Below are 14,847 nucleotides of genomic sequence, written 5' to 3'. Positions count from 1 at the left end.
GTTCTTCAAAACACGGGAGGAAAGCGAACATAAGGTAACACATTACACTGCCCAGATCATTTACATTTCAAGACAGTGGACCACGTTTTCTAAGGGGAAGCTTTAAGTGCATATTTAAAACAGTAAATTGTTTGCCTTGTAAATAATTGAAATTAGCTGCCACTTTCTGCTAAGCGTGAATGAATTATGAATGTAATAAATACATTACTCCCAAAGCCTTTGGTTCTCCTTTAATGAACTTCTGCAGGAAGCATGGTGTTTGGCTCGTCAGTGACCCCTGGTGGACTGGACTGGAACTAACAGCAGGGATGTAATGCGTCACCACAAACACTCCATTGCCTGATGATGCTGCCATCTTGTTAAGGATCCTGTTAAAGGAATAAAAACATTAGTGAAAACCTATTACAATTTTTGGTTCCTCACAGCCTAGGTGATAAGTTAACAACAATGGATAGGTGTGCAACGAGCAAAATTGCACACATTTATGTATGCACACAGGGCTGTCAAGTTTCCAGACTGCTCTGTATGGCACTTATATGAATTGTGGTAACGTGTGATATTTCCCAGTCTTAGGTGTAAAACATTGAGTGAAACTATGGGCCTCATTACAATGTTGGGCAGAAACTTTGCGCCCAACTCCATCTCGGATTTGGGAACCGCCCAACCGATTGCAATGTGACCAAACACTGTTCGGTCAGAGCCCCATTGTTCCCTATGGGAGCCCGTGTTCCGTCTGACAACGCAGGCTCTAAAGGGGAAATGAGGAGTGTCTGTAAAACCCTGCACCCCGTAGAATTCACCACGCGGTTTACAATCCAGCTGTGAACATTGTAGACATAATTCCAACTGTCGGGCGGTGGCTTGCCGCCCAGCATCGTAATGTGGCCCTATTTTGCAAATGTAAACTATGACCCACATGGTGAAATTTCATCATTTCCCCATAGCATAGGTCTTGCCTTTTCAACAGCAAGAATTATTCAAGTGTGAATTCTTCAGGACTGGTAACATTTCCCCAAAAGGGCACCTCCCACAATCGTCCACACAGTGGGGCCGATCAGGATAGCGGTTTTTCCGCATCCTCGGGGCCGGCGGAAGCCACCGCCGGCCCCGAGGATGCGGAAAAACCGCAGCGGACTGACCAAGGACCCACCGCCACATTAGGATGGCTGGTGGGTCCTGGTTTCCGTCCGCAGCTTTTCCGCCGCGGTTGGCTTACAACCGCGGCGGAAAAGCTCTAATATGGTGACGGTGTCTCTCAGACACCGTCCACCATATTAGGATGGGCAGTGAATTATGCTTTTCCGCGGCGCGTTTCCCGCCGTGGAAAAGCATACGGAACTTCACTGCGGGGGCCCGTTGCGGGCCCCCTAGGTGAAGGGGGGGTGGGGGGTGCACATGGGGGGTACCTATGGTACCCCCCTGCATTTGCATGCAGAAAGCGGCAGGCACCGCACGGTGCCTGCCTCTTTCTGCATGCAAAAGCAATGCGTGCATTTTTAACATTGCCGCGGGTGCAGCTTGAAGCTGCACCCGCCGCAATGTTAAAAATAGAGGATGTGACCGCCAGGGTGGCGGTCACATCCTAATTGCACAGGAGGGAACTCCGCATGCCCATGCGGAGGTTCCCTCCTGCTCTGGGGTCGCGGACGGACGCAAGTCCGTCCGCGATCCTGATCGGCCCCAGTGTCTTTAGCCAAAAAGCCTCTAGATACTGCATAAATTTGGTGTTATTGATTGTATTTCCCATTTCTCTCTTTCATGCGGTGAATAAATCAGAAAGTATTTTCAATTAACAATGTTTAGCATCCAAAAAAGTGTTGGAATGGAAAGCTTGAATTTATCTCCGCCACTGATAATTACTCGGGCCACTTCCCAGTCTATCGTTTTTTTGCCCATCGTGCCACCTCACATTAGACCCAGCTATATGCTAATTAACCTTGGTCCTGCTCAACTAAAACCAAGTTAACCCCACTCAAGAGCTTCAATCAAGAGGATGCTGGTCTTGGGTTGCCTGTTTCCGGTTCACAGAGGACCTGGTCTGGCAGTTTGGGCTGCACTGTTTCAATTAAAGCAGTGTCAAGAATGATTTGTATATGGCTGAGTCCACACTGAGGGTGCATAGTATGCAAAATAAAGTTGGACTGGCATATGACACCAAGGAAATTAACAGTGGTTACTGAAGTGACTCTAGAGATTTTGCCTGCGTTCCTCATCATGCACTAGTGTTGACATGCTTGTTGCACTGAATAGCTGCCTCTGGCCAGAAATTGTCAGAAAAACTTAGTTTGCCAGCTGATCTCTCTGCTGATTATTGATGTACCACCTGTTTCTCAATGATCACATCAGTCTATAAGCTGGCATGGAGAGTGGAGGATCCCAGGGGTTGATATGCTAAGCCAGGAGAAGCCTTCTGCAGTCCTTCCCAGGGGTGAGTTAGTCTGCAGTTAGCCTAGATGCCCAAAGAGGAAAGGGGAAAGACGTTTCAAGACTTTGATGACTCAGCTAAGCTGGCAGAGGTCTCTCAGAGAGATCAGAGAAGCCTCACCTTGGCTGGTGCAGTGCATGGTGAGTTATGGGTTCTGAGTTGAGGTGTCCTATTCGGTGGCTGGCACTGGGAGATATAGTCACAACACACAACTTGTTGTGAGCAGCTGTGCACGAGACACACTAAGGCAGCCACTGTCTGTAGTAGGAGTTTCTGCAGGGCGGTGACATGGGGAGGGGGTGGGGCAAGGTGGGGGGGGGGGTAGTAATGTATGGATTATGGAGTTTAAAGGGTAAGTAAACATATAAATAAATAAAACGAATTTCGTTGCGTGCACTGCATCACCAAATGCGATGCAGTGCGCACAACAAAATTCATTTTATTTATTTATATATTTACTTACCTGTTAAACTCCATAATCCATACATTACTACCCCACACCCTGCCCCTCCCCCTCCCCACATCACCGCCCTGCAGAAACTCCTACTACCGACCGCGGCTGCACTAAGGGAGCATGATCCCACAAACCAGTGCCCGAATAACGAGGCAGATAATGTGCTTGTTAGTGGTATGGAGACGTTAAATGAAAGCGCTTTCAGGATGTGAGCTCAACTCACCTCATATGTGCAACTTCTTTTACACAATAATGGTAAAATTAATTCTAATATGTGTTCGTTTAGCACTGGGTGTGTGGCACTTGGCAGGGCTGCATGCAATACTTTCTCCTCGGCTCAAACTGCATACAGTCAGTGCAAGTAAACAGAAAATGAATCCATGCAGTCTATTTAAAAGAAAAATCTAATTGAACAAGATCCTTCTCACCTAGAGTCCTACTATTACAAAAGAGACCGACTAATCCACCAAAATACTTTTATTAAGCAAGGCGGTATTCAGACAAAATATCTAAACAAAAATATTGTGTAACCAAAATATCGTAATATGGAAATACCATCTGCAAGAATATTGTTGACAAGAATATCGATTTAAGGTAAGTAATATTGATTTTGAAAATATTTAAGTCATTAATATTGTTTATAAAAATATAGTTGTTAATATTGTTTTTTAATTATTGTTAAATATTCTAGTATATAATTTAATGCTTATGTTGTAAATGTTTTGTATAATTATTGTTTATGTGTTTTAATATAGTTGTTAAATTTGTAGTAGTTATTCAATTAGATGTAATACATTTTTGTGACATTCAGTACTGTAGCGGGTTGCAGGTTTATAAGGATACCGGTTGGGAAGTAATTCAATTATAATTAAATATTAATTCATTTTTAATTATTGTAATTATTTAATTGATAATTATTTATGTTAATTGAGTAAATCATTTTTTATGTTAAATCTTAGGAGTGAGTTGTGGGTTTTATATGGGATATAGGGAGGGATGTAACTGAGGGCCTGATTACGAGGACGGTGAGACCTCCAAGTGGCAGTCCCATCGCCATCGTAATAGTGTCTACCGCCCGCCATATTAGGATGGCGGGCAGTGGCTGGCGGATATCTGGCGGTCGGAGAGACTAACTGCCACTCATCCCACCGGCTCAAGGAGCATGTCAGTGTGTCGGAGTGAGTTGTATCCCTACAACAGTGGTGGTGCCTGCTCAGGCACAGCCGTAGGGATTACAGTGTCCCTTTCCCCCAGCCGTTTCATGGCAGTTAACACGGCTGCCCCCCCCTTCCCTCCTTCCCCTCTGGACCCATAGCATGCACCACATGGTGCCTGCAACTTAGTGCAGGGATATGCACAAAGTGTATCTTTTGTTCTGTAGCGTGTGCTGCAGCCCGCAGCACACACCGCAATACACAAGATACACTTTGCGACCACCTTGAAGGCAGTCACATTGCAATTATTATTGTGGCACTGCCGAGCGCTAGTCAGACGGTCCCATTCCCCCACCAGGATGGCGGTCGGACAAAAGTCCAACCACTATCAAAGACAACAATCAAAAAACAACTTTAGTCAATCTAGTTAAAAATCATAGATCATAAAACTACATACATTAAAATAATTTTTCTGACCATAAAAACTACTGGGAAATATATAAATAAATATTAAAAGTACCGATTACAAACCCTAATCAGTGGCACTTCAAATATAACAATTACCCAATATACAGAGTTTATATATGTGATGTTGTTAATCAGTAAAGTAAACACAGTGCAAATTCGACTATCACAATTGCCTACAAAAATCATATTTAGTATATAAAAAAAATTAATTACAGCCAAAACGACTGACACAATCATAAAAGCAATAAAAAGAACTAAAGATTCATTCTTAAGTCAATTACATAATCTCCTAAGGCACAGTTAATTTGTTATTTAAATTTAGACGACTCTTAATTTTATAGATTGTCTCCTTCACTTACAAGCCCAAAGAAATGAGGGGACAGAGAAACAGACAAAGGAATCATTAAGATTTTTCAAGAAAAACAGAGCAAAGCGACATTGTGCAAATGTATAATGCTTTAAGAGCTGTAGAGTATATCTAGATCTTTGTTCTTTATAAAGTGACAGCAAAAAAGATTTGAAGTTCAGATTGTTCAGAGGAATTATAACAAAGGCAGGGTGTCAGATCATTAAAGGATTACTTCTTAGCAGGGAAATTAAGCATCAAAGGAACTAAATTAATGCGAAACCTCATAAGAATGAATCTGTGCTTTAAATTCCTAACTCCTCGCCCTCTATTGGGTGCGGAGTCAGTTGGTACAACATTATAACGGATTTTGCATGATACCTTTCCTTTCTTTCAAAAGCTCCCTTTGCTATAAATAGTACTTTGAGTACATTTTTGGGAAATTTAGAGCAGGAACTCTGATTTGTAAACTATTTAGGTATATCTAACAGCAAAAATTTAACATACTCCAACAATTATCTGTACCTCATTCAGTAACAGGCAATGTTTTATGATAGTCTGAGTTAGGTCTACTGTACCTCTTTCCCATATTGAGTACCATAACATGATAGGGGCAAGTTTTATAATGTCAGTCACGTAGGTTAAGTCTAATTGTAAGTGGCAGACATAGTTTGAAAATGAACCAGGGAGAGAAACTACCCACTTGAAAAAAAACATCCTCTAACTTTAGGAGAGAATCTATTGATGCTGTTCCCTACAGACCTGCCCCATATGTTGTGGCCTAGATTGTTTAGCACAATAGATCTTGTGGCAATGGGTTTTGAGCCCAATTCCTTGATAAAACTGGAAATCGCAACCATTGTTTGCTCAATTAATAATGCCCTGTTATTCACCATGTGTGACCAAGATTGTTTATTGTCAAAAGATACCCCTGGTTAGGGAAAAGTCTCCACTACTTCCACTTTTGACTTCCAATATGGAAAGATGGGATTCTTTTAGAGGGTGGTAATTCTGTGGCTAGAACAAAGGTTTTGGACTCATTTACTTAATCAAAATCAGGCCCTAAATTAGAATTATTTAATAACACATTTTTTCCTAATAATTATTTTTTAAATAATATTAATTCTTTAAATGACAAATAATTATGCAAAGTGTGTGATAGATTAAATGTTTTATTTGGGGAGTGAGTTGTTGTTTTTGTATGTGTAAAGTGAGTGTAGGAAATTAATTATACTAAATAATAAAATAATTATAGAAATTATAAATAATTGTGTTAACTATGTAAATACATTGTTTAATTTATTATATATTAGATGTCAGTTGCTGAATTTGTAGTAGTAAACGTGGAATTTAATTAAATATTAATACTTTATTATTCATTAATTAATAATAATACATGTTTAATTGAGATTTAATTATAAAAATTATGACAAGATTAATTTTTACATTTATATAAATGGAATGTGTTGATATATTTGTATGGATAAAGGGTTGGGTGGTAATTAACTGCAAATGTTTTAAAAATAAATATTAATTGTGTCTATTTTAACTAATATTTAATATTTTAACATGTGTACATAACATTATTTTAATAACAACTTTTAGATATGTGCCTTGTACTGTGTCAAGGGAGGACCTGACTTGGCAGTTCCGGCTGGACTGTTCCCATGAGGCACTGGGTCAAGACTGATTTGCATATGGCTGGGTTCAAATTGGAATGGCATGGTGAACAAAAAACTATGGATTTTGGGCCCAGATCTCTGTACTGGGGTGAATGTATGACATTGTTCTGCATTCAGTCCATCAACAGTTGTTTTTGCATGTGTCACCCCGAGTGGGACGTGTATGCTCAGACGTGAGTCCTGTGCTCTCCATGCCACTGGAAGCAAGTTATTCTGGCTGATGAGGGCTGAAAGCCCGAAACCGGTCCGAGGATGCTTGTTTCCAGTCCAGGGAGGACCTGGCTTGGCAGTTCGGGCTGGACTCTTCCCATGAGCCACATGGTCAAGACTGATTTGCATATGGCTGGGTTCAAACTAGAATGGCATGGTGAGCAAAAAAACGAAGGATTTAGGCCCAGATCTCTGTACTGGGGTGAATGTCTGACATTGTTCTGCATTCTGTCCATCAACTGTTGTTTTTGCATTTGTACTGTGTTGAAGCATAACGGAGTATAGCGGAGTCAGCCGCCTTGGCGCAACAGCAAGGGCGGCTGACTCCAAGCATGTGGTTAAATCCCCGGGCCGGCGGCAGCTCAGCCCAGCACCATGCAACTCTCGGAAATAGCTAGCTTAAACTCTCAACGGCCCCCAGCGCCTTGAGACCCTTAGGGGTGATTATTGTGTTCATAAATTTAATTTTATAAAATTTGTTACGTTTATTTCTCAATTTGTATAATATTTTTTGTAGTTGTCTTGTTTTATGATTTTATTTGGTCATTAACTTGCATAATGTTTATGAACTGTTAATATTTTTTGTTTCATGAAGTATATAAATATATATATATATATATATATATATATATATATATATATATATATATATAAATATATCCTGTGCTTTTTATAATAGTACATGTAATAATTTAACAACAAAAAATGTAATGTAAAATATAGATTTATAACATTTGTGTTACATATAATATATATGTATATATTTATGTATTTACATACACACATGTATGTATGTCTGTTTATATGCACATTAGGATGGCGGGTGGACTTTGTCCGCCCGCCATCCCGTCGTACAAAGGGACCGCCCGCCATAAGGACGGCGGTCCCGAGCCTGCCATTAGGATGCGCCCCCCACAGTGGCAGTCGCATCCAGCATTCCTGACATTGTGGCAGGCGGTGCACTCAGCACCGCCCGCACCAATGCCAGGAACGCATGTTGTGCACTTCCATGCACAACATGGCAGGTACCGCACAGTGCATGCCATGTTGTGCATGGAACTACTTCCCTGAGTCCCTGGGGGCCCGAAACGGGCACCCAATGGCAGAAACCGCCTGCCTAACCGTGGTGGCGTGGCCGCCACGGAAAGGCACATCCCCGCACACATGCTAATATGGATGGCGGAGTCTCCCAGACACCGCCACCATGTTAGCTGCTTTTCCGCCCGGTCGTCTCTGTGACCCGGCGGAAAACCGGCAGACGGTCTTTACGTCCGCCTGTGTCCCCCCCGCCATGGTATTCTGGCGGAGGTATTAGGGAGCGGACGGTGGGTTTTAGCGGGCGGATCGCCACCGCCATACAGGCGGTGGCGATTCACCCATTATCATAATGGGCCCCTTAGTATTAAATAGTAGTGAAATGTATTTGACTAACATCATATTAATGATACATATTAAAATATTTAGAATATACTACTTTAAACTATATATATCTTAGGAAACAATATTTGGGTAGGTTATCATTCATATTCGTGTGAAACTATTTTTTTTCTGATGTAATTAGTATCTTATGGATAGGGACATTTTAGGAAATGCTTTAATTTACATGATACTTCTGTTGCACAATATTGTTGGCGCCGATATTATGTCAGTAATCCGCCCCCCCTCACAGTGCATCATAGCATCCACATGACCAATCTTAACTTTTTCACTCATAATATTCTTAACTTTGCAATCATGAGGCAGAAGGCACGTGGTGTATTGTGATTAGGTGTACGTTTTTGAGAACATAACTCTTCATACCACTGGAGCAGTAGCCAATGTTGGGACCCTATAGTGGAAATGTCTGAGAAAAAGATCTGAAGGTTGTGGGGCACCTGCACACAGTTTTGCATTCCTTGCATCACTCCCACAACATCACTACTGTTGCACATGAGCCACTTGGGGGCATATTTACACGGGGATATTGCCAGCAGAACATCACTTTTACCAATGTTCTGGTGAATGTGCCCTTCTCCATATTTACAAAGCAGCATTGTGGCTTAACACCACCTTGTAAATAAAGCCTTTTTACATGCATCACATTTCATTAGCGTGAAAGAGGCGTGCAATGGGTTTTGCTTTGGACATTCCATTGCAACTTCCATTGCTTTTGACGCTGTCCCAGATTTACAAGGAGGTGTAAATCTGAGGCAGCACCAAAAACTAGCACCATACAAGAGCAGGCACTAGAATGGGGTAACAAGGAGAAATAATTTTATTTCTCCTTTTTTTCCTTTTTCTACCTGGGCCACATTCTGCCGCGCACATAGAAGCTGGGCGTAGTTCGCGAAGTAGCGTTACGCGTAGCTACACGAAGTGCACTCCGCACTCCGCACTCCGCACTCCGCGAGCTACGCGTAGCACTACGCAAACTGCGTAATAGCATGTTCGCACTGTGCAAGATGCCGTTTTCAATGATTGCACAGTGCAGACAAGCATCCGGCACTGTGCAATCATTGAAAACGGCATCTTGCACAGTGCAAGCTGTAGTTTTCGGCAGCTTGAGTAGATTTTTACTCGAACTGCAGCTTTCTCAACGCGGACTGATAGTTTCTCATCACGAACGGTCGCGAGCATTCGCTACTACTCGCAATAAGAAACCTGACCTCCCCACGTTGAGAATTTCCCTGGGAGGTTTATTTTCCACGCTCGCGATTGGCAACTTGATGTTGCTGATCGCAAACGGGGAAAAAGTCTCGCCAGGATGCCATTTTGCTTGCTCGCAGTCGCCAACTTGACGTTGAGGACCGCGAGCAAGCAAAAAATGACCGCTGCACTACGCTATGCTGCGCATGTTCGTACTGTGCTATGTGCAGTTTGCATTGTGCGAAGTTGCGCAAACTTCGCAAACTACGCGAGCGTAGCTTAGTGCTTGGCCCAGGTCTAAAATGGCACTAATTATTGTTTATGTGCAGAAGGTATCCCTATCTACATATAAACAATCATTACATAATGAAGATTTGCTGTTTCTATGCAGCACACATAAGTAAAAAATTGCCATTAGTGAATGTTTATGTGTAGGAAGGTACACCGTTCCTGCATCGCAGGGACACTTTCCCTGCAATGCATGCACCCTGCATGCGTTTAGATAACTAAATTTAGCGACTGTGCTAGGTAAAACACTGGACTACTCCATATTCTTGTGAGTACAGTGCTTCCCTGCATTTTAAAAATGTTGTAGCGCAGTGCTGACAAATTAGGCTAAGCTCCGCTGTCTGACATTTTCTCGTAAATATGCCACTGAATTCCTATGTTTTTAGTCCCGCTATTGAGAAGAAAGGGGTTTTTACAGGTTAGACCAGCATTACTTTATCTTCAAATGCTTAATAATACATGGGATATTTCTAATATTGATAGTTTTCTAGTCGCAGCTGTAAGGCTTAGGAAAAGAAGATATCCTCTGTTAAATCATGTATGAATTCCCATATTTTATATTTCTACTAGCAGCCCGTCCCGACGTTGTCCGGGTATGAATTGCTGCCGGCCAGGTGTATATTGTTTTGTAGGATTTCGTTTTAATATCATTTCTTATCTGTGACAGGCCTGTGAAACGCTCCGATTCACAGTGCACTGCTGATGCACTTAAGAGTGCGCATTCAGTAGTGTGTGAACTCGAGTTTCCCTAATTTATTTTTCCTTGCAATATTCTATAGAGCGAACTCGACAACATGGCATGAGCACAATTTACATTACAGAAGAACACATTAATTTGTGGTAGGCACGGGGAGACAAAGCAATTTGCCTGGAATCACAGGATGTTGACCTGATGCCGAGATTCGAACGTAGCTCCCCAGCTCTAAAGTTCGCAATTCTAGAACTTGTGGCGGAAGGTGTGTCTAAAAGTGTATGTCGGTGCTGGCCATCAATGAGAGAAACTGTGCATTTTTCAAATCGGTGGTGAAAAAATATGAGTATGTTGCTGGAGATGTGGGCCGCCGTGCCACCAATGTACTTACCGGAGGAGGGTAAACACCCTTTATTCCGCAACTTTCTTTCCGCAGACCATCACTCTGCATACTTTCATTATGAAAGTACCATGACTCCGCAATGCCATTATAACGCATGGGATTACATTTTATATGCTTTAACCACGAAATTTGTTGTAAATGCATGAATGGTAAAAGCATATTTTATTTTTAATGTTTGGATCAGGTAAGTATGGGTATAGGGGTGTATGTTTTTGGGGTACTGAGGTATATGTTTTGGGGTGTTTGGGTATTTTAAGGCTTCAGATATAGTTTTGGGTTATGGGGTACAGGGTAGTTTTAGAGTTTAGGGATAGGTATGGGTTTTGGGGTACAGGTGTATTTTTAGGGTTCAGGGCTAGGTTTGGGTTTTGGGGTATAGGGGTATATTTAGGGTTCAGGGGTAGTTTTTGGGTTTTGGGGTACAGGGGTATTTTAAGGGTTCAGGGCTTGGTTTGGGTTTTGGGGTACAGGGGTATATTTAGGGTTCAGGGCTAGGTTTGGGTTTTGGGGTACAGGGGTATTTTAGGGTTCAGAGGTAGGTCTGGGTTTTGGGGTACAGGGTTATTTTTATGGTTCAGGGCTAGGCTTGGATTTTGGGGTGCAGGGGTATTTTTAGGGTTCAGGGGTAGGTTTGGGTTTTGTGGTACAGGGGTATTTTAAGGGTTCAGGGCTAGGTTTGGGTTATGGGGTACAGGGGTATTTTAGGGTTCAGGGGTAGGTTTGGTTTTTGGGGTATTTTTAGGATTTAGGTATAGGTTTGGGTTTCGGGGTACAGGGTATATTTATAGGGTTAAGATGGGTTAGTGTTTAAGGGTGTTGGGGTATTTTAAGGAGTAAGGGTGGGTTTTGATTATGGGGTGCAGGGGTATTTAAAGGGAGCAGGGTGGACACACAGAGCTGGAATGTACAGAACCTAGGAAGAAAAAACAATGAAATATATGACACAACACGCGCCTCGCACACGCCCACACCCCCAGCACACAATATGAGACATGGCATGAATGGCAGATTGTAAAAACAACAGTTGATGGACATAATGCAGAACAATGCCATATATTCACCCCAATAGAGAGATCTTGGCCTAATCCATCATTTTATTTGCACTCCACACCTCCCCAGTTCAGACACAGCCATGAGCAAGTCTGCCTTGACACTGTGCCTTGTGAAAACATTCCAGGTCAAACTGTCAAACCATTTCTTTCACTAATTTCTGGCTATCAGACGTTTTCAGCCAGGATAGCTTGACTCCAGTAGTGGGGAGAACATGGGACTCACGTCTCAGCATATCCATCCCACTCGGGGTGACAAATGCAAAAACAACAGGTGATGGACAGAATGCAGAACAATTTCATACATTCACCCCAGTACAGAGTTCTGGGCCTAGATCCATCGTTTTTTTGCACTCCACACCACCCCAGTTCAGACATGGCCATATGCAAATCAGCCTTGACCCTGTGCCTCATGGGAACAGTCCAGCCTGAAGGGCGGAACGTACCACACGCCCCCAGCATTTGTCACGCCCCCCCCAGCACAAGCCCACAGCACAACACAGACACGCCCACAAGGGACTACTTTGTTGGCACGGTTCTTTTACTTTTTAAATGTATATGGTGGGTGTCTGCCTAGCCTATGTCCTTCTGCTGCAACTGCCCTTTCCAACGCTGTATTGGGTGTTGCGATTGGTGGTGTAATTTTCGAGTTTACCTGGCTCAAAGGACACAGTTCTCTCTTTATAATAGTAGTATAGATGAAATTGTATCTTACCTACTTCTTCTTTTAGCCTTGATGAATTATATAATTGCTGCTGATGTTTTATTTCTTTTTTCATCGCTCATACATATTTATTGATAATATGACTTAATTTATTGTATGTTGTGTATTGTACTTTTATGATTTTAAATAATGGAATAAAGTCTTTCGTCTGTCTGTCTGTCTATCTCTTTCCAGAATCATTGTACGAACTATGCTCCACTGGTAAAACTGAGGCCTATCTCTTATTTGGAGAGTAAAGATGTTTGTTAGTGGTGTACATCAATTATCTGGACTGGCAATTAATTGCACAATTCATCAGCACCCCTACCCTACAACTTCAAAATATCCCTACTGTTTATTCATCAATAGCACCCAATGCTGCTTATGGTTCTAGCCTGTAGAGATCTAAACCCTGTAGAACAAAGTCTAGAGATGGATGTCAGATAAAAGGCACTCCAGATCCAAAGAGACTTTGTGCCGAATTCACTCAATGCAGCACAGCCAACAATTTGGTCTGCTGCATTGCACAAGGGAGAAAATACTGTACAGAGCTGTATCTACTATGATTGGCCTAATGTTTATCATGCCTGCTGGCACACAAACAAGCTGCCTTGTGCAACACTCAGCCTCACACTATGGTAAGAGGTGAGTGTGCTCTGTCTAGCATAGGAGTTATGTTCGAAGCATATGCTGCCTTTACAACTTCCTATGCCTGTACAAATTCGGAAGAAATACATAAATCCCGTGCATTTGAAGTGTGCTGTGCAATTTAACACACATGCACTGTGTTTGTTTTTGAGAAATAAACACATTTCCCCTTGTTAACACCTGCGTAAAGGAGTTCTTGGTTTTTGAGGCACAGTCTGCTTAGGTTCTCAGTAGATTGGATGTGCCTAAGGAAATTTGCTCTGATCTATCCCACAAACTTCCCATTATCAAAGAGCTACGGAAAGCAGAGTGAAGGTATTTTTGTGCTGAAAAAGTGGCACTTTACAGTATGATACACTATAGTACTGAATAGTAAACACCATTGACAGAATGTTGCTTTTGTGTCTCTTTGTGCTGGCATAAAGCCTTAATGGATCTAGGCCTTCAAGTAGCTGGTCTCTATTATTTCTGCAAAAGTTGGGTGACCGAATCCCCTCTTTTTCTTTAAGATGAAAATGGGTGCTATCATATTGTTGCCTTTTCAAATTGTGCATATTTATTGTATAGTGTTTCTTAAAACACTCTTAGAGGCTTGTTACGACTGCAGCGGTCCATGGGAGCCACGCTATGGTGCATTTCTTCCCATGCAGGAACCTGTCTTTGCAGTCCCACGGCGGTGTTGTTTAAGGCTCCCAATGAGTCTTAAAAAGCCTCACCAAAGGACCGCCCCCACTCCCGCCTGATCATAAATTACCTGTAATCTGGCAGGTGAGTGGGGTGAGTTTTGGTGTTCCTGGAGCAGAGCGATGGTGTGCCGCCCGTTCCAGGACTACCAAAACTCATAATAAGACCCTTAAACTTCTTCACCCTAACAAGATTAATTTTTTTCTAATCAAGTAAGGATTGTAAGAAATGTTATGTAGAGCATCTTCAGCTCCTGGTCATCAGTTTGACTAAGCACTATGCTTTCAGTTCACAAATGATTAGAAAAGGTATGACCCACGTACTCATCATCAGCAGACTGGACTACGGAAACGCACTCTATACTGGCATCAACAGGTCCCTACTCCGCAAACTCCAGACAATCATCCCGACTCATTCTCAGCATTCCGCGGCATGAACACACCAGCCAACACCTGCGTGGACTCCCACTGGCTCCCCGTGGAGAAAAGATTCACCTACAAGATCCTCACTCACGCCTACAAATGCTTATACAACAACGGACCCAAATACCTCAACGACAAGATCAACTTCCACATACCCAAAAGAAGCCTCTGATCTGCCAACCTCGCACTGGCCGCAACTCTATGCATCCAGAGAGCCAGAGCAGACAGAAGATCCTTCTCGCACATTGCAGCCAAGACATGGAATGAGCTACCAGCAGACATCAGATGTTACCCCTCCCTGAACACCTTCAGCAAGACCCTTAAGACCCGGCTCTTCGGCTAAACCGTTTTGCTGGCCCCCGCCCCACTTTGCACCTTGAGACCCTCAGGGGTTAGTAGTGCCTATTCGAAATTTTATCTGACTTTTATCTCCTTTTGTGCCCTTAACTGTGCTTTTGATCTGACTTGTGCCTCCTCTTAACTGTGATTTTTTTATGTGGCTTTTGCCTCCTCTTAACTGTGCTTTCATCCAACTTTTGCCTCCTTTTGCCACCTTAACTGTGCTTTTTGTCTGACTTTTGCAACTTCTTAACTG

At 42.5% G+C, this 14,847-nt stretch overlaps 1 protein-coding gene across 3 annotated transcripts in view; it reads right to left on the bottom strand.

Moving 5' to 3' along the window:
* LOC147740917 (membrane-spanning 4-domains subfamily A member 8-like) overlaps nt 1-14,847 on the bottom strand; it is a 244,366-nt gene that overhangs the window by 148,613 nt on the left and 80,906 nt on the right. For all 3 annotated transcript variants that reach the window (XM_086952198.1, XM_086952199.1, XM_086952200.1), the window contains one exon: nt 209-368. In XM_086952198.1, coding sequence (XP_086808324.1) covers nt 209-355 — 147 coding nt within the window. In that variant the 5' untranslated portion in view covers nt 356-368. The remainder of the gene's footprint in view (nt 1-208; nt 369-14,847) is intronic.

The sequence above is a fragment of the Lissotriton vulgaris genome, chromosome 1_1, assembly GCF_964263255.1.
Source record: "Lissotriton vulgaris chromosome 1_1, aLisVul1.2, whole genome shotgun sequence".
Taxonomy (NCBI): Eukaryota; Metazoa; Chordata; class Amphibia; order Caudata; family Salamandridae; genus Lissotriton; species Lissotriton vulgaris.
The sequence above is the reverse complement of the archived record's forward strand: the minus strand, read 5'-3'. Positions and strand labels throughout refer to the sequence as shown.